General features: G+C 35.6%; 1 protein-coding gene across 5 annotated transcripts in view; it reads left to right on the top strand.

Moving 5' to 3' along the window:
• The window catches only part of CCDC178 (coiled-coil domain containing 178), a 181,013-nt gene that overhangs the window by 100,981 nt on the left and 53,972 nt on the right, over positions 1-26,060 (top strand). Inside the window, exon 21 of one of the 5 annotated variants that reach the window (XM_052703880.1) lies at positions 3,369-4,151. The exons of the other annotated variants lie outside the window; for them this stretch is intronic. Coding sequence (XP_052559840.1) covers positions 3,369-3,500 — 132 coding nt within the window. The 3' untranslated portion in view covers positions 3,501-4,151. Of the gene's footprint in view, positions 1-3,368; positions 4,152-26,060 lie in introns of those variants that run through there. 5 annotated transcript variants of the gene reach the window in all.

The raw sequence follows: 26,060 nt of genomic DNA, 5'->3' as shown, positions 1-26,060 counted from the left end.
TGCAGGGTTGCCTGTCTCCACAATTATTCGCTTCCTTCCATACTAATTCAATATTTTTTTTGAAATATGAATACAAAGTCAGAACTGCTTCCTTTCAATTTAATATCTGCACGAACTGCAATTGTTCCTTCTGCCCTCAAGTTCTCACACATAGTTGTTTTAATTACTGTAACAAGAGCCTGAATTTACCAGACCACTGAGGCAGAACAATCTACACCTTTTTCTTAAAGTGAGTAAACATACCAGAGTTTGACATGTTGAGGTCCTGTCCAAGTGGTGTAGGGGATTTCTAGATTGCCATCAATAAGATAGGTGGTTGATTTCTGGGAGGCAACTGGAAACTTCTGGTTATGTGTGTATCCAGCACCTGTTTTACGTCTTTAATTTGACAAAGATGAAGATTGACCGAATTTTCCAGAACTTTTAAAATATTGATCCCAAACACTCTAAACTCCGCAAGGGAATTTTTTTATAAACCTTTTTTTTTCTCTCGAGGCAGGAATGTGATTATTCCTAGTGGAAAACTTTGTCATTCATGTTGTAAAACCATTCATGTTGGTTCTAGCTACTTTTTCCAAATGTGTGACATCTTGTAGGCTAAACTACTCGATATATCACTGCTTGTGCCAGCCATAGTTGTTCTTGTAAAAAATGTCAGCCTCATCTCTTGTTCTCCATAGCCTAAGTGTAAATGTCAAAATATGCCCATATTAGTTTTTTTCTTTTATGTGTTTCTACTTCTTTTCTAATCCCATTAATTCCACTGAATACTGCTTAAAGTTGTGCACAGCTGTGATTGTCTCTTGAAGTTTCTCTTCCTTGACAGTCATCCCTTAACAGTTTAAATGGTTTTCAGTTCATCATATTAAGTTTGAATTAAAGAACACTAACCAATAGGACCTGTTTATTTTCTCCTTGCACCAATTTATGTAAGCTTCATGTTAAGTTTCCTATGTGGAATGGAGCCTTTTGGCCTACTAGTCCAGGATGTACAAGCTGCACAGTTGCAGTTTTGGGTCACTTTTTAATCAATTGATTCTATCTCAGTTTTTAAGAATATTCATCTCTCTTTGTGTGCAGTCCATGTCCTTTCCTTTCTAAGAGCTTTTTCCTGTAAGAATGATTTATTAATTTTGTGCCTGACAGAACTGACATTTTTGTTCCAACCTTCATTCTTGAAATTTAATACAATTATTTGTGTCTGCCTTTATGTCAGGAAACTCTTCAGAGTTTTAACCTAAATCACTTTTCCACTTAAACCAACTTGCAGTAAAATAATTTTTCGTCTTTACTTTCCCATACTGTATCTCAGGTGTTTTCCGAAATAAGCTCTCAAATATGACTGACTTAAAACTGATTTCTTTATCTACTGCTTTCCTCCAGTGATAAGTTGTTTGTCCTTTATGCTGAGCTTTAACTTTCAGGGACAGTTAAGAAATGCAAACAAATTTTGTTATTTTAATTTTTACTACAAGATGATATTTTTCCTTGTATTCCCAAATCCTTCAGGTACCCAAGAGGTAGGTTCTCAAAAGACTCAAAAGAAATTTCACATTTCTAGACCCTAAAAAATGAAACTATAGGATCATCTCAAGTTTCCACAGCAAGGGTTCTTTGACAGTGGTCTAAACTTAATTGTTTCATGCGGTCATGTTGGAATAAGTGTCTAGAAGCTGGCAGGTGCTTCATTGGCAAAGCCATAAAGACATTGAATAAGGAGAATATAGAGCTGTTATTAAAAATATTGCAGCATGACAGTTGAGTAGAAATGTCTGGAACTAGTAAGAGGTAGATTTAAAATTAAATTTATATATATATACCCAATATATATTTTTTATATATGATATAATATATTTATATATTAACATACATATTATTATTATATTATTATTATATTATTATTATATTATTATTATATAGTAATATAATATAATATGTATGTTAATATATAATATAATATATATATATTATATTTATGTGTGTATATATATATATATTTACAGTCAGTAGTAAATGTCTTCAGTTTCTCATAAAATCATAGAATGGTTTGGTTTAGAAGAGACCTTTAAGATTGAGTTCCAACCCCCTGCTATAGGCAGGGACACTTCCCTCTAGACCAGGTTGCTCAAAGCCCCATCCAGTCTGGCCTTGAATAATTTCAGGGAAGGGGCATCCGCAACCTCACTGGGCAACATGTTCTATTGTCTCACCACCCTCTCAGTAAGGAATTTCTTTCTAATATCTAATCTAAATCTTCCAGTTTAAAACCATTTTCCCTTATCTTCTTGCTACATGCTCCTATAGAAATTTCCTCCCCAGCTTTTGTGTAGGTCGCCTTCAGGTACTGAAAGAACACTCTAAGGTCTTCTCGGGGCCTTTTCTTCTCCAGGCTGAAAAGCCCCAGCTCTCTCAGCCTGTCCTCATAGTGGAGGTACTTCAGATCTCTGACTATCTTTGTGGCCCTTCTCTAGAACTGATCCAACAACTCCATGCCCTTCTTGTGTTGGGGGCACCAGAACTGGGTGCAGCAATCCAGGTGCAGTCTCAAAAGCAGAGTAGAGGGAAGGAATTACCTCATTCAACCTGCTGGTTGTGCTTCTCTTGATGCAGCCCAATGTACCATTGGCCTTCTGGGCTGCAGGCACACATTGCTGGATCATGCTGAATCTTTTGTCAGTTGATGTCCCCAAATCCATCTGCTTTGGGTTGCTTTCAAGCCATTCTCTGCTCAACCTGTGTTTTTGCTTAAGATTTGGAGATGGAAACTGGTGGTTCTGAAAGTGAATTAAGCAAGTTTATGGAATTTATTCCAAAAGGAATAGCGTAGTTGTGCCATGCTCTCTCATGTCCTAGTCCAGTGATTGTGGATGGAGTGACAGTAGGGGGGATATTTAATGTGTAGATCAAATGCTTTTACTAACTAACATCTCTTGCTGCTAGGAATAATGAGTTAGTAGAAATAATAATCACGGTTAGACATTTGTTGTCTTGTCCTGTCTTCTGAGCACTGAGTTGTGTCAGGTCAGCTTCGTAGCAGCAGAGCTTTCCCAGAAGATAATGCGCAAAATCCTCTCAACTTACCATCCTATTTTCATGCCTTTGCACCAACCTCTGCTTCCTTCTACAAAGCCATCAAAATATTCTAAACAGAACAACACGCTATTAATTTTACTGATGTTTCAGGAACCTGAAACTTTTTTCCATCACCATTGAGATGTGCTGGTTAGCTTTGGGCTGTTCTCAGGACTTTTGTGGTCTTTAATCATTATACAGGCTTATTAGTGTTGTGTGATTTTTTTTTTTCAGTCTCATAGCCTGTAGTCTGGGTGTTTAATCCAGCTGAACATGTTCTCTGTCTTTCATAAAAGGGTGCATTCCCCTTCTCTTTAGAGGACTCCAACTGTGGAGCAGCAGCCAGGGCCAAGGAGAGAGGCAGATCTCGCTTCTGTTTTTCAGAATCACCCCCTTTAGGAATCCTAGAATACAAAATTTATAGTTGACTGTCACCAAGCGAAATCAGTATTGCTTTTTGGCAGAAATGCTCTTTTGATCTTGGTAAAAAGAAGTTAACCCTGTCTTCAGCCTAGATGAGTGTGTCTACTACATAATGCTATATTCCCCAACATTTTCAAAATTGCCATTATCAGAGATTATATTGCATACAATTATTTGTGGCTAAAGAGGAATAAACAGTCTTGAACCTGGAACTTCCTTTAATTAAAGGTTGTGCAGTTGAAGTACGCTTTATATATTTAGTCTGCATGAAATTTTAATTAAAAAAAAAAAATCTGCTACTACTGTAAATTTAACTGTAAGGCCTATTTTCTTTTTTCTAGAATAGTATTATTTTAAAAGAGAAATAAAAACTAGTAGTTACTTTTGTAAATGATAAGCTTTTGTAACTTACACATGAATTAAATGCACTGTCTGTCAAACCTATTGTTGCGTTGGTAATAAAAAAATATTGTATAGACATATTAAAAATGGCTAGAATTAAGAACATGTGACTGAGGATAAAATGCTAAGGGTAGGTTATGATTGTTTTTTGAATTGTCAACTCAAATCCTAAAACATTATTAATGTTCATCAAGCCAGATAATTATGCTGTAGGATTTTTACAATCGTGTGTGCTTTTGAAAGAACGAGTGCATCTGAAGGAAATAAAATTTTTCATTATTATTAGTGAATATGTTATCATATAGTATTTTTTGTAATGGGACCTTATCCAAATTGTCGTCTTAACAGATGGGATCTTGTTGGGGTTCCACATATTTAGTTATTTAGGACTTTAGTAAACAGTGATTTTATCCAGTCTGTGATTGGAACAGATGTGATCTTATCAGGGTTCCACTTTTTTTCAGGAGCATAAAATTGCCATGATTTGCTGTACAGTGCTATAGTTTACTTTTTGTGCTTTTAGAACTAGAGTCCTTTTTAGCCAGAATTTGCCCTTGGGTCCTAAAAACATCATAATAGGGAGTTAATGTTTTATTCTCTATTAATCCCATTAAATCCTTTTAATATTAGAGCATGTGTTGCTTTATAGCATTAACTAGTGTCTTGCACTCAACAGTATTTTCACAGTTTATGACACTGCTTAGGGCATTAACAAACAGCTGTTTGAATTAAATGAGCAGTTAAGGACCCTGTTCATTAACTCAAAAGTTTCATGTATTTTTAATTCCTTAAATCTAATGGTATTATCACCCTCCAAGATATCTATCTTTGATTATAATTTGCTGTGACCGGTATCAGTTTGAGTGAGATGAGAGAAAATATTTATTTATTTTTACTGTAAACTCTGTCAGTGGTGAACAACTCCAGCGAATCTGAACCATCTTCAACAGTTTTAATCTTCTGGGATATAAAACTTTTAAAGTTGTTTACACCAGTTGTGTTAAGATTTCTTCCAATTTTGTTTACTGATGACTTCATTTAGCTAATGTAAAGAGGCAGTTGGAACAGAATTATTTGCATTTGAAATGGTGCTATCAGAGGTTTCTGACTGACTCATTTTGGAAGGAAAAAAAAAGGATTTCATTTGGGCAGTGACAGAGCATCTAATGAAGTCCTACGTATCAACCACACACCGACATTTCATACATTATAAAAGATTAAGATCTGAAAATGTTCATTCTATGTGGAGGATGAATTGTTTACCTTTTCATTTTAATGTAAATTCTAAGCAGTCTGTTATGAGACAACAGTGCTATAAAGAGATGTACTGAACTTGGGCAGATTTGTCATCGCATAGCTTCAATTTGGAAAAAGACCTCTTAATAATAAATGCTGCATTTATGTATGCATGCACACATGCTTATTCAAGATTAATACTGCTTTAGAACATGCTTTTAGAGCATTTTATAATTACAAGCTTATGTCCAAGTTCCACACGTTCAATGGGATTATTCACGTCCACTAATTAAGCATGTGCTTCTGTGGGACATCTGTCTGTGGGAGTTAACCCAGTTTTGTCAGCCTTCCTGTACTGTGTAAATTCTTTAAATATTCCTGATTTTTTTTAACTTCACAGAAAAGAAAATCCTAATCAAGTCTTCACTGAAAAGAAAATAATTCAAACATGCAATGTTTCACACTAAGTTTTAATGACTTTATTACTTACATAGCTGTCAATTCAGAGACATGCTTTAATACACACTTGGAGTATTAAAACAACAAGGCTTTCTAACAGAGACTAGTACTACTGTTTAGTATTTATTTAGCTCCAAGGATATTTTAAACACCTTCTTTCACACTGAGCATGAGATTGTCTATACTATCTGGAACTGAACTGAACTATGCTGCCTCTTTAAAATAACAAAATAATCTACAATACGTTCCACTCTGTTTTGTAACTTTTATCAAGCAATTCAGTTCTAGTATTTCATTTTATTGCCCTCATTCTAATTATTCACATTCATGTGAAGAAAAAAAAAATATATATATCCTTTTACTTAGGATAAAGTTTTATGTAAGTATGCTTATGATAAGAAATAGTAAGTACCCCTAGGTTACTTATATTTCAAATTCTACAAAGATTATCCTTATTCTTGAGCTTTTGGTGGCAATTTCTCCATCAATCTTTGGTAACTGTAACTCTGCTCAGGAGAAATCTTGTGACGTTTGGATACATATTCTAATATCTAAATCACTCTATTCAGTTACTAGTGCAGATTTCAGCCAGAAAGGCCAGGATATTCATAGAAAGTCTGTCCCAGAGATTTTGCCATAACAAGGGGATAAATACAGAATAAACTGGCTATAACACAGAACAGTCAAATACATCTGAAAACTTCGTCCTTGTTTTTTGATTCTTTTTACTGCATGAGCCATATCAGACATGTGATGTAATAAAAGTTAAGACTTAAATTTCTTCAAAGGAGCTCATATCTTTTTTCCTATTTTTTTGAAATAGGAAAGTTTGCAATTAATCTTTATACACTTAAGGAAGAGCAGTGAGGTTATTTAGACTTGATCCATCTTCAGATGATTTGCCTCAATTGTTCTCTCTGTCTGCATGATTTTGGAAGGTTCCAGCACTGTTTTCTGTCAAAGTCATGTTCATGGATGTCTATTTGCTGCACAGACTTCTGTATGCTTTTTCTCTTTACTCATTAAAATGAAGGAGCACTCTTAATTCTAGTTGCAATTACTTCATGTTCTAGATGATAAAAGTCCAGCTAGTTATACTTTCTCTGGCTCTCAAAAAAGTTCATGAAGTCAAACAAATGATTTGGAATAAAACGTACATCCCAAAGAAACCTTATCAAAACCTAGATCAGGTTGCCCAGGATCTCATGAAGCTTGGCCTTGAATGTCTCTAGGGATTGGGATATCCACAATTACTCTGGGCAGCCTGTTTCAGTGACTCACTGCCCTCTGAGTGATTAATTTCTTCATAACATCTAATATAAACTTCTCCTCTTTGAGTTTAAAGCTGTTCCCTCTTGTCCTATCACTATCTATCAGTCAGTCAGCCTCCTGCTCGTAAGCTCCTTTCAAGTATTGGAAAATCAGTGAGGTCTCCACAGAGCCTTCTCCAAGCTAAACAATCCCAACTCTCTTAGCCTTTCCTCATAGGAGAGGTCCTCCAGCTCTCTGATCATCTTTATGGTCTTCCTCTGGACCTGATCTAACAGCTCTGCTTCTTTCTTATTTTGGGGGCACCAAACCTGAACACAATATTCCAGCTTGGGCCTCACAAGAGCTGAGTAGAGGGGGACAATCACCTCCCTTTCCCTGCTGGCTGCCCCTCTTTTAATGCAGCTCAGGGTATCAAAAGAGATGAGCTGCTCACCTGCATCACTGTGTAATATACTAGATCCAGTAACCATGAATAGAATGAGTGCTATAGGCTGAAAATAGAGAATTCATACTTAGGAAAAGATTGGGGCCCAAAAAGTTGGTCTAGAACTGAGGCTGGTGCAGTTTTAAAAGCACACTGGTCATAGGAGAAGATGGAGAGATTGAATTTCTAGCCTTCTTAAATAACAGAGCTATCCAGAGTCTTGACATCTATGTGTAATATAGAGCTGCTAGTAGGAGGCAAGTTTCATCTTTTTTTCTCTCCTTAACACCTGTCCTTTCCAATTCCTTTACAATATTTGGATTTTATTTTTCTGTATAATTTTAATTTTCTGCTCAGTATTACTATGGATTCTTTTTTAGACCTATCCATGAGTACATCTCCTTTTTTTTTTTTTCTACTTACTGTAGTGGTTTTGAGATACCTATCACCTTTAGCTGTAAGAATGAATTAATTGAAAATTATTTCCCTGAGAAGTCTTTTATTATGGAGTTAATCTTTCATATGAAAATATTGTCCTTCTGCCACTCTGATAAGCTCTACTGAAGTGAAAGGAGGAATTTTGACAGATTTTGGTGGTTTTCTTAGTTCCTACAATTCAGAAGTAATTTATTCACTCTTCATATCTTTCACATCTACTGAAAGAAATGAAGACTGTTCTGGGGCTTGTTCAGTGCAAATGTTATTCTTCCAAAATTATGTCACCTGTCATATCAAACATAGAAATTTTGCATCATTCTTATTATCAGCTAACTAGCTATCTAGTCATTTAGAATCCTTAGAATTGGAGGGACTTCTGAATGCCAACTCTCAAGGTTTTTCTGAATTCTGAATTGAGGTGGAGTCTCAAATGTTTCTCATACATAGGTGCTTGGTTCTGTAGTATCCCAGTGACTATAATGAAAGTGTTAACTACTGTTAACCATACATATGTTTATATGGTTTTCTCCCTGGTTGGATGTTGATATAAAAATATGGGAATTTGAATTACTGAGAATAGAAAAAAACATCCGTGCTACTGTGTGTTGTTGTATTGCTAATGAGTGGCAAAGCTCAACAATAACGTGAGCCAGACCTGTACACTCGCAAGGTGCCCAGCACTCACATGTAGCCAGTCTTGGTTGCGATGGAAAACTATTGTGTTGCATGGGTATAAAAGGTGGTGAGCACCTAGAATGAAGGTCTTTTATTCTGCACCAGCGAAGGAGTCAGCACCACTTTCGCCACACCTGCAAGGGAGCTTGAGGCCCTCTTGACATGCTACATCAGAAGGCATCCTTCCCTGAAGTAACAAAATCTTGGTTCTATTGTTACCTGAGAAAAAAGGTGAAATTACTGGCGTTAGAGAGTATGACATCTTAAAATACTTTGGTCTCTGTACTGACCATTTATTTTTCCTTTCCAGTCTAGAGAAAGGACATAAAAGAAAATATCCTTTTTTGCAGATAAGACTGTGTGGATTTAATGAGACTGGCAGGCACAGTATGTCAATTATTACCATGCATTCATTCTGACTAAAACATAGATTTTTCCAATCGACTTCCCATATTTTTCCTCTATACCTGTGTCATGATCTACGTTGCTGTCTTTCCTTCCTTCATGGAATGTGGTTCCTGTTCCCAATAATACCACTAAAACTGTGTTTAAAACTTTTTATTAGGGCATACAACATTTGAATTTGGATATGCGATTGTTCTAGCATCCTTTTTAAGGCCAGGGTGGCTCTTCATTCTAGAAGAGCAGACAGAATCGTTGCTCATGGGAAATCACTCTCTCTTCATCTTGCCTGTGCATAGCACTATACTACTGAGTTGGCATCTTTTTCTGATGCTTGGCTTGGGACAGCAATTCTGCATTCCTTGTTTACGGCATCAGATCTTGAGGGGATTGTACTGCATTCGGCCTTCCTCAAAATGGGCACGTGAGGAAAATCAATTCTGCTTAACAGTAGTTGTCAGCGACAACTACACCCTTTTTTTTTTTTTTTTCACATCTCACCTTTTTTTTTTCTTTTTTTTTTTTTTTTCCATCTCTTACAGTTCTCTTAAGTCTGCAGATTATTGGAAGAAATAAGACTGTCCAGGTTACTTGGCCCATTTGTGTATACATGCTGTGTTCACTTTGTTTTGAACTCTAAGAAGATAATTACCTTAAACCAGAGAATAACTCTGTAGAACAAAAGAGAACATCTTACAGCTGTGGGACTGCTGAACAGCACTTAGAAGACACAGATTTTGCTGTACTTAAATGAGCTAAGAAGACATTATTTCTGTCACTGCAGTTCCATTGGCATTTAAGTCTTCTGTTTCCTAAACAGTTCTCTTGTAACAAAGACCCTTTGTATGTAACACATTAAGGAAGAAAGAGGTACCTCAAAACAATGATGTTTTTAGATATTCTGATGGTGGAATCTTATCCTGGAGAGAGTAAACTTTCAGAAGATGAACAACAGCATTTATTAATAAGCTGGCATAATTCAGTCTCATCATGGTGAAAGGCAGGAAATGATATTGTATATGAGCAAAATAAAAGTAAAAATTTTTAAAAAGAGGACAGTTTTCTCCACAGGTATAAATTGGTACAATTTTTTTATTTAGGTTTTGTTATCTTTACTGAGTTCTAGACTTAATTATAGTGAAAGGAGAAAAAGAGGAAGACAACAGAGAACCATAAGGCTTTGAGGTTGAATAAGACTGCGTATCTGAGCAAAAGGAGATTATTTGAGAGTATTATTGCGTATAGCTATGCCATTATAGACATGGTCTAGTTTTATTGTTCTGTTGCTATTAGTGAAAATAGAGGCTTGTTGGGTAGCCTGGATGATATGTTTTAGCTAAAACTTGCTATAACATTAAGTCAATCTGTTCTTTCTCCCCAAATAGGAGGAAATGCAAGATGTGTGTTTAAAAATTCTTGGTACCCTTGGTTGCAGGACATGCAGGGCTGGACAGTAAGGTTCAGCAGCTGCCATTATGCTGTCATTAACCAGTCATTTGTTATCAATGAAATGCTGCAGAACTATTGTTCCAAGGCTGTTGCTGTAAAATCATAGTGCAATGTAGTTTGTTGGAGGTTAGTAGCACTTGTTAATTTGATCAAGGCTGAAGTTTACGGAGGATAAAGTAAACAATGCAAACTGCAGACACCATCAGTTTCCTATGGGCAGTGAAGTGTAGTTTGTTCCATTTACACTTCACAACAACATCTGATGGGCTTTGTCAGTGCTGCACAGAGTAATTAAACCTGAAATCAATAGCAGGCATTTGTCATGTTTACAGCCGCTCTTTCTGCTGGGTTAAACTCATCAGTTTAGTGCCGTTCTGTTTTACTGCAGAGACACGCTCCATTATTTCCTCAGGTACAGTTGAGATATTCAGTTACATGCCCAATAGTTTGAATACGACAGTAAGATTAAAAAGGGCAGGCAAATGGACAGTTTTTGTAATTTATTCACTGATTTCCCTAAACGGTGTTGGATTTCCATTTTCTTCCACCTACCCTTTATGGAACCCTTTACTCTCAAACAGTATGTTCCCATTGTCAAACAGTGGCACTGAAGGCAGCACTGAAATTGCATAGAAGTTGACACAGAATATAATTTTACTTCAGTCACAAGGTACTGCACTGAACTAGTAAAAGTAAAGTAGTGTACTAGTGCCAAGAGAGCGCTTCCAAGCCGTGATTACCTACCAGTCTTGTTTGTAGTTCTTACGGAATAAAATAGGACTTCACTTTTTTGGTTCTGTTTATTTCAAGGCTGTACTCCTTACCTCCTTTCCTTTTTTACTCATCTCAGATATTCTTTTTCTTTTCCTTCATTTTCTAAATTATGGAGTGAGATGATCCTGAATTTTAAAGCAAGAAACTTTTCAGTTCAGTGGTAATCTAGTTAGTCTTTGGACATGAAGCCTAAAGAGAGAGACTTTGAGGAAACTGTGGATTTATTCATTTACTATGTAAAGATGGGTTAAGGTTTTGATGGGAATTCTAGTAGCTCATTTTAGAAACAGTCTCTATTTAACTGTATTGCTAAACCTCTTATTGATGCTTTAGAGACAGCACTGACAGAGTGCTATGTTTATCCATGTCTAAGGCCTTTGGTGGGATGTTAATAGTAAGAATGAAGTTTTATAGCTGGGATGTGTCATTAAAGTTACACTGGAACTGTGCTCTTACATTTCCTGTATTACTGATGGTGCAAACTGTATTGAAGATTGCTGGAAATTAAAAAATATATGTATCTCAATTTGCATATATGCAGTTCTAATACTTGCACTTACGACTGATGAAATGTTGCCTAGCCTGATTTGTCCAATGCACCAGGAAGGTTTTTTCTAAAGGATTCTTAAAAGCAATACTGAGATCAGTGCCAGGAAATTAAGATTATTCTAATTGAAGTAACACCTCCATCTCAAATCATTCTGAGGTGATTTACAGATTGTCACAATTTATACATAGTGTGCTGAAGTGCAGCTATCCTGGGTGAAACACAGCAACCATTCAACACTGCACAGCAGCTTGGGACTGGAAATTAAGGATCTCTCTGCATTTGTAATTGCAGTGGGAAATTAGGTAGGCTGAATGTAATTACCTGAGCTGGAATACGGCCAGGAGAATGAAGTTAACACACCTACTCTTATGAAGAGTTCCCTGGGATTGCTAATGACCAATTTGGGTAGGACCTTCCATTTATATCTCATCCAAAAGAAAACTCCTACAGGAATATCGTGCCCACAGCACCTTTCTTGTGCAGTGCTGTTGCACTAGAACAAAGGAACAGAGTAAGCATGTGATCACATAGTTTTACATGAGCTTGGGATTAGTGGTTGCAAAGCTTACATATATTGTTCAGCTAACGTATATTTTTTTGTTGTTTTTTTGAAGTCTTCATGAGTAGAGTTGGTTATGTACCAAGAGAAAGGAGCTGTATAATGCAATAATGATGAAACATTTATGTATCTATAAGGCATCTTGGAGACAGACCTAATATTTCTTACACTTTTGGCTGAGGGCTAGAGAAGATTAGGTTTACTTAATTGTCCTCATTGTATTTCTTTTTATTGTGTGTAGAACGAGAAGCTTTGTATTATAGCTGTTTTGTATAGTGTGTTGCCATTTATATAATAAACACCTATAGAGGCTAACCAGTCTAAATTAGTAACTGATATGATTGTGTGACCAATCCCCATGTGATACGAACTAAAAAAAAAAAAAAAAAAGAAAAACAGCATTTTGCTGTAGTCAAATTAACTATTTCAGTTTTCTCTAACATAAATGTTCAGCTCTCAATCATGAAGAGCACAGATACAAAATTCTCAGTTTACTAATGCATGAGACTTATCTGAAGAGAAACAAATAATGCAATACAAAGTATGTTACATTGAGCCCCCTCACAGGTGAAAAGAAATAGTATGTTGTGTCTCACCTAAAACTCAGTGTGGATTAAATGCTTAGATCCAGCACTGTCACTCCTGTTAATATGTTGGACACTCTTTCAGTCTAGTTCTCCAACTGAGGCGGTGGATGGGCATTTACATTCTGCAATCTATCTTCTCAATGATTTGATTAAGTTGAGTTTTGATTCTGTTTGAAAAACAGGAAAATAATACTTGTTGCAGAGAGAGGTCTTAACATTGAAATCTTCTAGTTATTGGTAATGCAGCAAAAATGTTGTAGTAATAACTGGAAAAAAAAATCTATAGGTAAATCCATATTTTCTCTTTCATTGCGTGAAAGTCTTCTGCCATTATATTCCTTTACAGTCTTTAATAAAGCCTTAAGAAAGCCTTATGATTTCATGAAACATTCTAAAATAAGAGGTGAACTTAATCTTCACAGCTTTATTTTTCTTTGCATCCCATCATATACTGAGTGCAGTTTCAATTTTTAAAAGGATTACGAAATCATGCAGGAATTGGTTACGCTATTTGTGTATCTCTTTGAATGATTTGTTGCTCATGAGAGGACAGTTAAGCATTGTGCAAATCAGGAGTTATGGTAGGCTTCCTGAAATCTTGCAGATACACAGGACAACTTCATGTCATCTTATCTAAACTGAGCTCAGGCTATTTGTAGGTTTACACTTGGCAATGAAATTGTCTGACTTGGGAGCGGGGGCACAACAAACCTAATGTGCCACTCTTCATGCTATTCAAGAAAGTGCTACCCTTCTGTTTTGCAAGTGGTTTTAGATGATATTTGGTCTTCCAAAAGAAGAGGGACTTCTGGGAGGTAGTGATATTTTTTGCCTGTAGTGATGTTCTACAGGTATGTGGTATGGCTCTTAGACATTTCTCCTCTCAGTACTCCCTTTTCCTCTATGGTAGCTATTTTAGTCAGGTGTTACTGGAAAATAACTGGGGACAAAAAGCGTGTGGGGATTTTTGCGACACCATACTAAACAATGTATTAATTTCCAGATATCTAATGATCTCCCAAGTGTATAGATTTTCAAAGACAGTATACTCTGTGAACTCCAAATAGCTGCTGTCCTTTCCCTGAGGATGGGATACATAAAGTGAACTGAAATGAACTCTGGGTTGCAGGGCAAAAACAATGGGTGTAATTTCAATACAATTTAATTTAAAATACTAGGCAGCAGCAGAAAAGAATTTGAAGATAGAGAAGCTAAGGGTATCATCTTCATTAGGTAATGCAGACAGCACTAGAATAAATTAGTCGGCTTTGAAGGGCATGTGAGGAATAAGTCATTAAGCAGCTCCTGTTTCAGTTGTACTGAAAAGAATGAAAAAACAGGTTATAATTTCATTAGCATTTTTGTCATACCATTTTTGATACGATATGAATATCAAATATAACACATTTTTCTTATGTGTCTGCATAGTTAGATATCATGTTCTCTATGATAAATACATAGTATCCCATGTGTCTAAAAGTGCTATCTGCAGATAACAGTCGTAACAATTTTAGTTCATCTCTTAGTTTTATAATGCTTTTCTTTGGTTGTTTGTAGTGTTATTTAAAGTATGTCAGAGAGTACATTATATTTCAGATAATAGTGTTGGAAATTGTAACAGTTGCTCTGAATATGAAAAAACACAGGGTTCTGCCATGATAGAAGTCAAAGTTTTAATTTCATGCCCCAGCATTTCATGCTTATCATGGGACTGTAGGATAGAGTGGCTTGTTGCCATTTCTGTCACAAGAGCGCAGACAGTGAGAGTGAACATCTGATTGCCAGAGATTTTTCTATGATATTCGTTTGTTCACAGATCTTCTGTTTACCTCTTCAGCAGCCTTGTTTTTAATGCACTTTTAGTGCTGTGCTTACATACTTCAGGTTTCTTATCTGACACTTTTTAAAAATAGCATTTTGCTTTCATGTCATTTATAAAGATCGGATACTTTTAATTGACTTAAAGCTATTCTTGAAAGTCTGGATGAGAGTTACACAGAAGGCAGTACCCTATCTTTTGTTCTTTCAAATACTACAGTCACGGGCGTCTAAACAGCAAGTTGTCCTCAAGGGCTGATACGCTCATTCAGGTTGCTGCTTGGCTCACAGAAAATCCCTCTTTGAATCCAGAAGGTCATCTGCCTTGCATGCACATTTGCCAACAACCCAGTGTTTGTATTTCAAGAGTGTTTAATCTAGCGTCAGATTCCCTTTCTCTTACATTTTATAATGCCTGACAGCCTCACCTCTCACGTAGGCTGGGTGTTGGCATCTTAGTGGCATGTTATACTGTGTGCACTGTATTCTGTTTCAACTCTGGACATCTTACAGACTGATCCTTATAACCAAAGGCGATGTCTTTCTCTGGCATCAGCTGGTAGGTGGTCAACCATGGGAAACCTATTACTATATGGTTATTACAGATAATGCACTGTATTGAGACCTCCTCTCTTACATGCCATGAGGATTTGACTGTTTACCATTAAAACCAGAATTTGAAAGAAGTGCACTGTGGTCTTGAACAGTTTTGCATTTTGATGATTAGTCTTTTATCCAAGGGGGAGAACACGAGCATCTTCTGTACAAGGGTAACCAGGTGCGTTAAAACATCAGCAAATATTATTGGGTTTGTGAACAGAACAAAGACACATGGCTTATGCTTGCTCTGATCCTATAAGAAATAGAAACAGTTTAAGCTATCCTAAAAAAGGAAGAGCTTTGGATAGCTGGAAACACTGAGACTAACTTGACTATCTTGAGCTTGAACCCACAGATAAAAGCATTCACATTTGGTACAGTGCGAATGTCTATCCCCATTTTTATGATAGTACTAGAAAACACTGCAGTAAAATTTTTTCCTTTGCTATGTGAGAGAAATGGTTCTTCCAAAACCAGCGATGTCTGTCACTTGCTTGAAGTACAATCACATGTGCTATGTACCTTATGAAGAACAAATGGGTGAAAACTTCAGATCCTTTTGACTCTGCTGCCATTGATGTTTTTCCTAGTGTTGCAGTTCTGTACTTTACTTTGTTGTCTTTCCTGACTTTCACTTAGGTCACAGTCAGTGTTTCTGACATATTAGTTGCTGATGCTAAGGTGGCCATCTTTGTGTGAAAATATGAGCAATGAAATATGTCAAGGTGTCTTGTGAAATAATCTAAATACAGCCTTTTGCTTTTACTAGAATCCAATCATCAGAACTAAGCTGTATCAGTGCTTTGCTGAAAAGCACCTCTGTTCTTTGTGTCTTCTGAACCTCTATCTATGTCCTCATGAACCACTTCAGCAATACTGAGGAAGACTCAAAGTGAATGCAGCATGAGATAGCGATTCTTTTTCCTGAACTCAGCCACTGCTTCTGTGATGACTGTGGATATGGGGACATTCATGTTGCAGATATGTACATCAAAGACAGAAAAAAATACTTCTTCCTGATCACTGAAGTTATTCAGGTTTTGTAATATACACATATATTCAAATCCTTATCTCCCTCCTTTCCTATTTTTTAAAAACATTTGTTGTTATTATTGAGATTTGGTAGCTGAAGAGGAAATGGCATTGTGTTTGGCTCCCTTTACTTTGCTCATTCATGTAATGACTGTACTGTCACAATACTGAGAGATAAAATTTTTCACCATAAGGAACTGTACATTCATACATAGACAAGGGTAAAAGTACTTTTAGAAGGTATTTCTGACGAAGCTTTATTTGAAAGTAGCTTTGGTTTTGAGATTACTTGCAGAGCATACAGGCTTGTGCTTTTAGTCTGACATTTGTAAAGCTCAATTTTGGCTTATCAAAAACACAAGAATGTAGTTTATTCTTCATAGCCATACTTGTGGCCTCAGTTATGTTGACTTCATTTGAGAGTACAAGAATGAGCCAATTAGACTGCAGTACTGCTTTTATGTAGAACAGGTACTATACCATTGTTGTTGAAAATGATAATTCTGAAAGGAATGTTGCTAGAAGACAAAACAACTGCAGAAAAACTCGGAGTTGGGTATCAGAAAAAATAGTTTGAAGCTAATGCTATTTCCTTATTCCATTTAACTACATCCCTAAGTCAAATGACAGTTAGTTGCACTATTGATCATATATTTACGAAATATGTATATATAAGTAAAATTATAATACATACTATACATAGAAAAATAATAAATACATCCCATTATATAAATAGCCTCTGAACTGTTTGTGAAAATATGTACATGAGTGAAAATATGGACTGTTTTGTATGTGTATTACAGCTACTTGTTTAGAATATATTATATCCGTGTTTCCTGTTATATACAGAAAATGCCAGACTTCACAAATCGATTGAGCTGGTAAGGTTTTGCAAAATTTTAACAACAAAAAATTGTTATACCTAATTTAAGAAATTTTCTACAATTGTCCTTGTTTGTTTATAGCAGTTAATATAAAAGTATTAGTCTGATTTGAAAACTTGCGAAGAATATATCTAGTAGAATGTGTGAACGTGTGAACTATTATTTTTCTTGAGGTTTTGCTGATTTTAAAATGAATGTTCAATAAAGAACACTCATTATTAATTCTCTCACAATTTCATGTAAATATTTTGCATGCAATGTGGCAATCAACATAAACATTGCTATAATTCCATTTTATACTGTTATTGCATTAGATTTTACTACACCATTTATGATTTGAAGTTTGAGTTCTCTGAGGCTTCATTTAAATTGTGATATATGCCAGACAGAACAGCCAGCAGAAGTTGTAATCTTCTAGGCTTTAGCTGTTGTTTTCTGATGTTGGACTCTACTTCTCCAGTAAATGTCAGCCTTACGTGCTGTGGCCAATGTCAAAAGAGTTTGGAAGATTTCTTGGAGCTTGACTGTGCTCTGCCTGAAATCTGATGATACTGAGTAGGCAAATTCTCATAAATTTTGTCTACCATTGCACAATATTGTGGGCAGTGTGTGCACAGATACGTTTTAGTGCATTGACCTTTCTTTGCATTGGGCCCCTTTTCACAGAAACAGAATGGACTGGGTTGGAAGGAACCTTTAAGATCAAGTTTCAACCCTCTGCTATAGGCAGAGACACCTCTCTCTAGACCAGGTTGCTCAAAGCCCATCCAGCCTGGCATTGAGTGCTTCCAGGGAAGGGGCATCCACAGCCTCTCTGTGCAACCTGTTCCAGTGTCTCACCACTCTCACAGTAAAAAATTTCTTTCTAATATCTAGTCTAAATCTTCCCTCTTCCAGTTTAAAACCATTTTCCCTCATCCTCTTGCTACCTGCTCCTATAAAAATTTCCTCCCCAGCTTTTGTGTAGGTCACCTTCAGGTACTGCTGCTATAAGCTCTTCTCGGAGCCTTTTCTTCTCCAGGCTGAAGAGCCCCAGCTCTGCCAGCCTGTCCTCATAAGGGAGGTGCTCTAGCCCTCTGACTATCTTTATGACCCTCCTCTGGACCTGCTACAAACAGACAGATGTCCTCCTTGTGTTGGAGATTCCAGGACTGGGCACAGCACTCCAGGTGGGGTCTCAAAAGCAGAATAGAGGGAAAGAATGATGTCCTTCAACCTGCTGGTCATTCTTCTCTTATGCAGCCCAAGATACAGTTGGCCTTGGCTGAAGGAACACATTGCTGACTTATGTTGAATCTTTCATCAACCAATGCCCCTAAATCTTTCTCATCGGCGCTGCTGTCAAGCTATTTTCTGTATCCTTAGTTTGTTTCTAGAAATCAAATCCTCCCACAACAGCCTTCAAGGCAGGCAGGACCTCCAGCATACAGCAATTTCATTCATAACTTGTTGGCTGGGCATCAAAAAAGTAGAATTCATCTGATGTCTTGTTCCTTGGGTAAATGTTCATTAAAAAAAGCATAGTTCTGTCTAAAGGCACTTTATACTTCTTACTGCTTTTCTGTGATTGATCTGTGTGTATTGCCTCACTTGTTCTCTATAATTTGAGCTTGTCTGTAGGTTTTAAACAGTTAAGTTCTCCATGATAAGGGAGATCTCAGGTTTCATCATAAGGAGAACAAGTAAAAGAAAAAACTGGTAATCTCAGGGGATAAAAGGTTTCATAAGCAAGGAATTTGTGCAAAGGGCTCTGTAGGGTAGAGTCATGATTTCTCAGGCTTCCACTCAGCAAGATTTTAATATGGTAGAGAGAGCCTGAGGCACAAACATAATTGTACAGATAACCACAATATTGCACTGATACAGAGCTGTGTCTGTACATGTTATAGATACTTGCTTAGGACATATAATACTCATCTTTCCTACGCTCTTATTGATCTGTTTTATCTAGACCTGTTCTAACCAGATAACTGAACATTTGGTGTAACATTATAGTCATATTCTATGGTTAATATTTAACTTCATTAATACTTAAGTGTACGGGATACTTCTCATGTTTTTATGAAGAAAGATGACAGTGTTTGTATTAAAACTAGTTACTTTGTGTCCGTTAAAAATAGGTTTTGTTCAGTTTTTTACTGTATGTTTGGTTTTGTTCAGAGAACATTCTCCAGCCTATGTTTCTCAAAATTTTAAGAAGTTTTATTCTAATTGGAGAAGAGAGGCATGAAGATGCATTCTCTTACATAAAAACCTGCTAAAAGTCGGATCGGAATTACAGGATTCTTTTCTGCTTGCTTTTGAAGTGAGAGGTTTTCTCAATTGAAGAAAAGATATTTCTTTTCAGTAAACTTTGTATAAAGATTTCACTTAGAACTTTAAAGAGCAGATGTAAATCTAATTTTAATAATTATCTGAATATTGCTTATAAAAATAGTCAAAGTAAGTAGATCAGCATTTCTCCATCAGCTGCTGGATTTCAGAATTCCATGAGAAACAGTGATTAGCTATGTATCTGTATGGAAGGTCCAAGAGGAACTTCAAAAATAAAATACAAAAGCTCAGCTTTTAAGATGGATGTTTAAATGTCCGGATACAGGTTTGTTTAAAAGAAATTTCAGCCAAGAAGACCACTGGGTGTCAGTCATGTGCATCATCGTTGTGGTGAAGTTCACTGAAGCCAAATTGGTTGTCAGTGGACCAAAGTAGGTGACTAACATTAGCCAAAATATGGATCTACAAACCCTCATTTCAAACATCTCTTTAGAAGAAAATGTCAGTATTAATTGTCATCGAGGGAGGATGAGTTAGTAGTATCTGTTTTTAAAAGAATTACAAAAGATTCTGGTTGCAAAGACTGAAAGGTGACTCTTTTAACTATGCAGTGTACTCTGAAATGTAAGTAGTTGTATTTGCAAAGCCAGAATTGAGTGCTAATATTTCTGTGGTAAGCAATAGGGCTTGTCAAAATGAAATACATTATTCTATTAAATCTACTACATTTTGCACATTTCATTTAATGAAGCAACAAAATATTTTTAGATTTCCAATGTGTTTAATGAAAAACTTGAATAATTATCTCATGAATCTTTATTCGCATGTTTCTGCCACTTTAGAGACATAAATTATCAGTATGGGAAATGTGTAGGTAACAGGTATTCTGTTCAGTATTACTGTTTATTGATACTTTGATACCTTTCTCTTTGTTTCTGTCTGTGCAATAGAAAGAGTGTTTGGTTTTTGTGTTAGTATCTGAATAAGGGGGTTTGGTATTTATTTTCTTCATCTGCTTTCCATTAATATAAAAATATTACTTTTTCTAATGACAAAAAGTGTGCATTTAATTACCTTCCTGTGAGTAGTTAGCCTTTTCCTCTAGTGATGCAGAGTTGTCCATCCGTAAGTGTGTAAGAAAAAGGAGAACATTTATAAAGCTTTAACTGGTCATAATGAAATAAATAAATGGGTATTCCATGCAGTTCCATCTTTTCCAGAATATCACTGAAAGAGAAGCTCTCTCTTGTAACATGCTTTAAAAATATTGAAAGGTATATATAATCAAAGTGTGATGATTTAGAGGAAAAGTTAATTATGCATAATAGGCAAAAAAATTTGAGTTTAACAGTCTAAAACTATGTTGTGCAGAAACCAATAATGAAATCATCAACTCTCTTTTTAGATAAAGCATACAGTCTTAGGGTATGGAGGAGGATGTAGTATTGGAGGAATTCTTAATTCTTTGTAATTTCAGAATATTTTTTATGCTTATATCAACTTACGTTTCATCATATTTATAGATGGATTTTATTTAAAATAAGTAGCTTTTATTTTTCCTGAAATAAAATCTTTCTGCATGGAAGAATCTATCGCCAGGAGTCTAAATTCAGTGTTATTGTTTTAGGCTATATAATCCTGCTCCAATTAATAATTTTGTATTTTTTGTTTTCGTATTATTTTTCATAAAACACAAATGTTGGTTTTGAAGCAAAAATATTTTTAAAACAGAAGTTTTTATCTCTTGTGGTATAGAAATATTTTGCTCCCACCTGCATAGCTGTCTAAAAGATTCACTTTTTAACTTTTCTGGTCTTTGAATGATTGATGTTTTTTTCCATTAGCATTCAGAACCAGGTCAAATGAAATCCTCTTCAATCAATACTAGATATACTGACCTTATATACTATAATAATTGTTTCCAATTCACTTGTAATAAAATCTCTTAAAGGTACACTTTTGCTTTTGATGCTCTTCATTTTTGTTTTATTGTCTGTTGCCATTCATATTGTCTGCAACAGCAGTGTTACTCAGTTTATTTTGTGAGCTTTCACTTGTGTTCTGCTCACTTTAATTACTTATTTTTCATTTCTGTGGATGCACTAATTTGTTCCTGTGCCTTCTGAAGTTGTATTTTTGACACCACTAGTGGAACCACTGACCCCTATTACCTGAAGGCGTTATGCTCGTACTTCCAGTTCAGTGCTTTGATTCCAATGTCTTTCCATGATATCAAGAAAGAAAAGGACTTTGACTTAAGTGGAATATCAAATTGGTTCCAGCAAATTGGTACTGAGACTCCTGGCATCAGGCATTGTGAAGATCTATCTCAATCAGTTCATTATCTTCTTAGAAGCTACCAATTCCTCAGTGTCCTTCTGAGCACTTTTTTTTTTTTTCCCCAGGAGATATTGAGGAGAATTTCCAAAAGTCTGATCTCATATCTCAATATTCATATGTTCAAGATCATAGAAGACACAGTCTCCTGCATGTCCCTTGAGTTTGCCCATACTTAAGGTGTACATGTCAAATGTGTATAAGCACTGCCAAATTCTAGTTTTCCTATGTGAAAACAGGAATTATTCAGTTGCTTTCTAAAGATCTAAAGATGAATACTGCATCTGAACCTTTGTAATCATGACTGATCTTGAAATCGAAGTAGCTCTAGACAAAGTTCTCCCATTCTTAATTCTTTCAATATGAAAACTGTATTTGTCTCTTATCCAGAACAATTTTTTTTTAATTATTGAAGAGCATTATTAGGATAAAATTCTGTTCAGTAGAGCTGTGGCAAGTTTTTCAAATATGTGATAGATATGAGAAAGATATTTAACGCTTTGTGTTCTGAATGACAGCTTTTTCAAGATTTCTTTAAATATATCTCCTGGTAGGCCTGATGAAATAACTTGTGAGTTTCATTGAAAGTATTAGAAAAAGAATTTCAGAAGAGTTACTTCTTGTCTTTGAAAAAATGTGACTCCACAATACGCATTTTTTTTCCTTGTAATCAGGGTTTCTTAATTGCAGATAATGATAGGACTAAAAATACTTCATCATCTGTGAGACCTGTTCAAATCTTAGGGTTCTTTCTCATGGTGTTTTAATCACACCTTGATTCTCCAAAGGTCTGTCAGTTGAAGTAGGTCATGGTAACATAGACTGTATGTAGGTTTCCGATTCTCTGCTCTACCATCAGGAAGAAGATACATTTGTGGGAAACAGCACGAGATTTTTTTTTTTTTTTTTTCCTTTTGAAAAATTGAAAAAAGGTTGGTTTGTTTGTTTAGTTTTTTTGCTATGTACTCCAGTATGGTCTTTGCTTGTTTCACGCCTCTTGACTTTTAAATTATGATTTATCCATTTCTCAATCTAAATTCAGTGCTAACAGTGACCTCCATCTTTAATCGTGGCTCTAGATTAGCCCTTACTATAAGGACCAATCTGCCCTATCTCAGCTAAGATCCCACGAAATATGTACCACAAACTAAATAAATTTATTGAATCTCTACAGCTGTGAGAAGAATGCTGGAGCAGAAAAATCTTCATTTTACGTTGAACCATTGTGGAAGCAGCTGATTCTGAAGCAAGTTTTCAGAAAGTCTGCAGGGCAGAGCTCATCACTACCAAAGACAAAAGAAAATATTTTTCCTTTGGCACTGGAATAGAAGAAAAAAAAACAAACATGAGGATAATACTAGCTGCTTTTCTAATGCATTGACCTCTGGAGATTTATCCCTTTGCTTCATTCCCAGGGCACTGAAGGGGAAGCAGGACATACATAATTATTTCTAATACTTCCTTTTTTTTTTCTTTTTGTTTTCCTCAGCTCTTCTGCACCATTATAATCATAGATTTTTGGATGCATCAACATTAAATTATCTTAGAGTATTCTGAGCTTATTCTATGACTGTGTTTAGTATAACTGCTGTTTGGTTTCTGTGCCAAAGTTTATTTTGAGGAGTTTCAGAGTATTCCATACATAGAAAAGTCTGCATATGATAAAGAAACAAAAATCCTTTTCAGTTTGATTGCCTTTTAGAATTATGACTTTTGAAACATAGTATTAAAGCAGACATGTCTGTGCATAAACTCATTAATTTTATTTTGTTTATAGTATTAGTAGTTTGGTATTCACCTGTTTTTTCTCCAAGAGCTTAATGCATTATTCCCATATTAATTCTCCACTCAAGTCCTTACAAGTATTAAACTTGCTTTTTTTCAAAACCGTTGGAACTGCCATTTGAACTGCTATGTTATCAGTGAAAAGCTACCTGGCATCAATATTCTTTCTTTAGTTTCCAGGTAAGATAAATGCAATCCATCAGAAGACTTTTTACACCGTACTCATTAGTGGAAATGTAATTAATTTATTCCAAATGTCTCTAACACGTCATTCAAAAATACGATATTTCACTTTCCTGTCAGTGTATGTATATACTTCAGAGTTTAATTTTCTAAGATGCCATCCAAACATTATAAAGCACAAATTCATACTGTGTTTGTGTAAAAAAAAAAAAAAAAAAAAAAAGTATTTCAGAATAAATATTCGTTTCAGCAACTCTGAGCAATGTTTGTTAGTTGTGTTTTGTATCAGATACAGTGGAAGATCTATTTCAGCTCAGGGACCATTAAAATACGTATTAGATCAGTATATAATATCAACAGCATAAGTTCCCTGACTCATGTTATAGTTTGTTTAAGCAGGCTCAGATGCTTGCAGTGTCCTTTAAAAGAATTGCAGTGCTAGAGATTTATGGAGTAGCTGCACGATCCTTGTTGCATAAATTGCAAACCGGCAACATCAGTAGAAAATCCCAGGTATGGTGTGTGTATCAGTACTCAAATTAGTTTCTTAGTACCTTCTGTTGTAGTTTCTGTGACTTGTAGGACCCAAAGTACTTGCTGGTAAGCATTAGTTGTAACAACATGGGCAGGGGAAAAAAAAGTCCCGCATCTTTTTTGCTTTCGAGTAACTTCCTTTTTCATAGCAGGGAGATTTGCCAGGTGTATTACATCTGTACTGTGCTGGCTGTAAGGCACTTGGAATTGCCATTCTCACTGTGCCCTGAGAAAAGGACATATATATGTAATAGATGCTACTGAAAAACACAACTAACTCTACTGAAGAAGCTCTTTGGATTTAAAGGGATGGATGCACATGAACAACTAATTTTAAGTAATTTCTTTTTGCAATTCATATTCTGGGTTGTTGTGCAAAAAGGATAATTCCTGTGTACAAAAAAATAGTCATTCCTGCTTGGGGAAATCTTCAAAATATTTAATTTAGGTAGTATAACCGATGAATATAGATCCCTTAATAATTGGTTAATTGTGCTGATGCATCTGGTTGTCACAATCAATTATTCTTATCTTTCAATAAAGCTCTGCTGTGAATGTTCACTGTTGAAGTGAACATTCAAATTGATGATTGACTTTGTTAACTACAGGGATTTATATCATGTTTATTGGTATATCATTATGTGGACAAATTCATTGATCCTAAGGTTTCTCTCCACAATCCTTTACAAACTTTTGCCACAAAAACTGATCAATAAAATAATTCTTGGATCACTTGCAACACAAAGTGATTGATACTGATGTATATAAAAGAATGGAAGACTAACATGAAATGCATCTTCTCTGTGCTGCAGACACCAAGTTGCAGTTTCCCTTACTTGTCTTTAACGTTCATTTTCACTCTTTTTTTTTTTTTTTTTTTTTGTTCCAGTTTTTTCTCAGTTGGACAAGGCTAGTAGTGATCTTTATTTGGAGCTTTTTGTTGCAATGAATTCCATATCTCCTGAAATACTGGACTGATAATTCATGTTGCTTGGCATTGCATTTCCTTCCTTATTGTCCAGCTGAACTTCCATTATGCTGACAATTATGTATTTATTTTTTTTTTTAAGTCTGGGGAAACGTTTGTCTCTCCTACTTTTCTCTTCCATGTATTCTATTGTCTTAGTGTGGGTTTGTGTTATGGCAGACAGGAAAACCACTGTGTTCAGCACACACAGAAAAGTGTTTCAGCTTCCTACTGTTCCAGAAAGATAGAAATTAAGTTGTTATGTTGAGTAAGAGGACATACTGAGGAAAAAAGAGTATGTGTTGGATCAGGTAGACATTTTATCTAACCCAGTATTCCACCTCTGATACCACTTACCCAGGTTGTCTATAGCAGGAGGGCAAGAAGGCTGTAATCTCCTCTCCTGAATATTTCCCCAACATTAAGATATTCAGTTGCATTTTTTTTTTTGCAATTTTTTTAATTTAATAATCCACAGTAGATATTTTGTGTCTCTTTTTAATAACTATGTTTTTGGTATTCACAAGGCTCCACACACCTTAGCTACAGAAAATGCAAAGAAATACCTTCCTTCATTTGTTTTTATTATGATATTTTCAGGTTTCATCTGGTTTTATCTGCTTTTGAGACTCAAGTTTTATTTCATGTAAGAGCCTTCAGGAAATTCCTCTGAATTCTACTTGTTTTTCTCACTGAAGAAAGTAACTTCATTTAATGGAGAAATGTAGAAAGTATTTTTTCTGTATTTTGCACATCAGTTCCTGAATGTCCAAAGAGCTCAAATGTACCTGTTGGTGAAGACTAGCATATCATAAGTAGTATATGGTTTCAAATTTTGACAAGGAGAATAAAGACAAGAATCTTAGGGCTTGTTACCAGTTAGCAAATCTTCAAATTCAGAAGCTCAGCTACCAGAGGTGTATC

This window comes from Tympanuchus pallidicinctus, unplaced genomic scaffold (assembly GCF_026119805.1).
Source record: "Tympanuchus pallidicinctus isolate F22 unplaced genomic scaffold, pur_lepc_1.0 scaffold5, whole genome shotgun sequence".
In the NCBI taxonomy this organism is placed as follows: Eukaryota; Metazoa; Chordata; class Aves; order Galliformes; family Phasianidae; genus Tympanuchus; species Tympanuchus pallidicinctus.
This window is presented reverse-complemented; position numbering and strand designations above follow the sequence as displayed.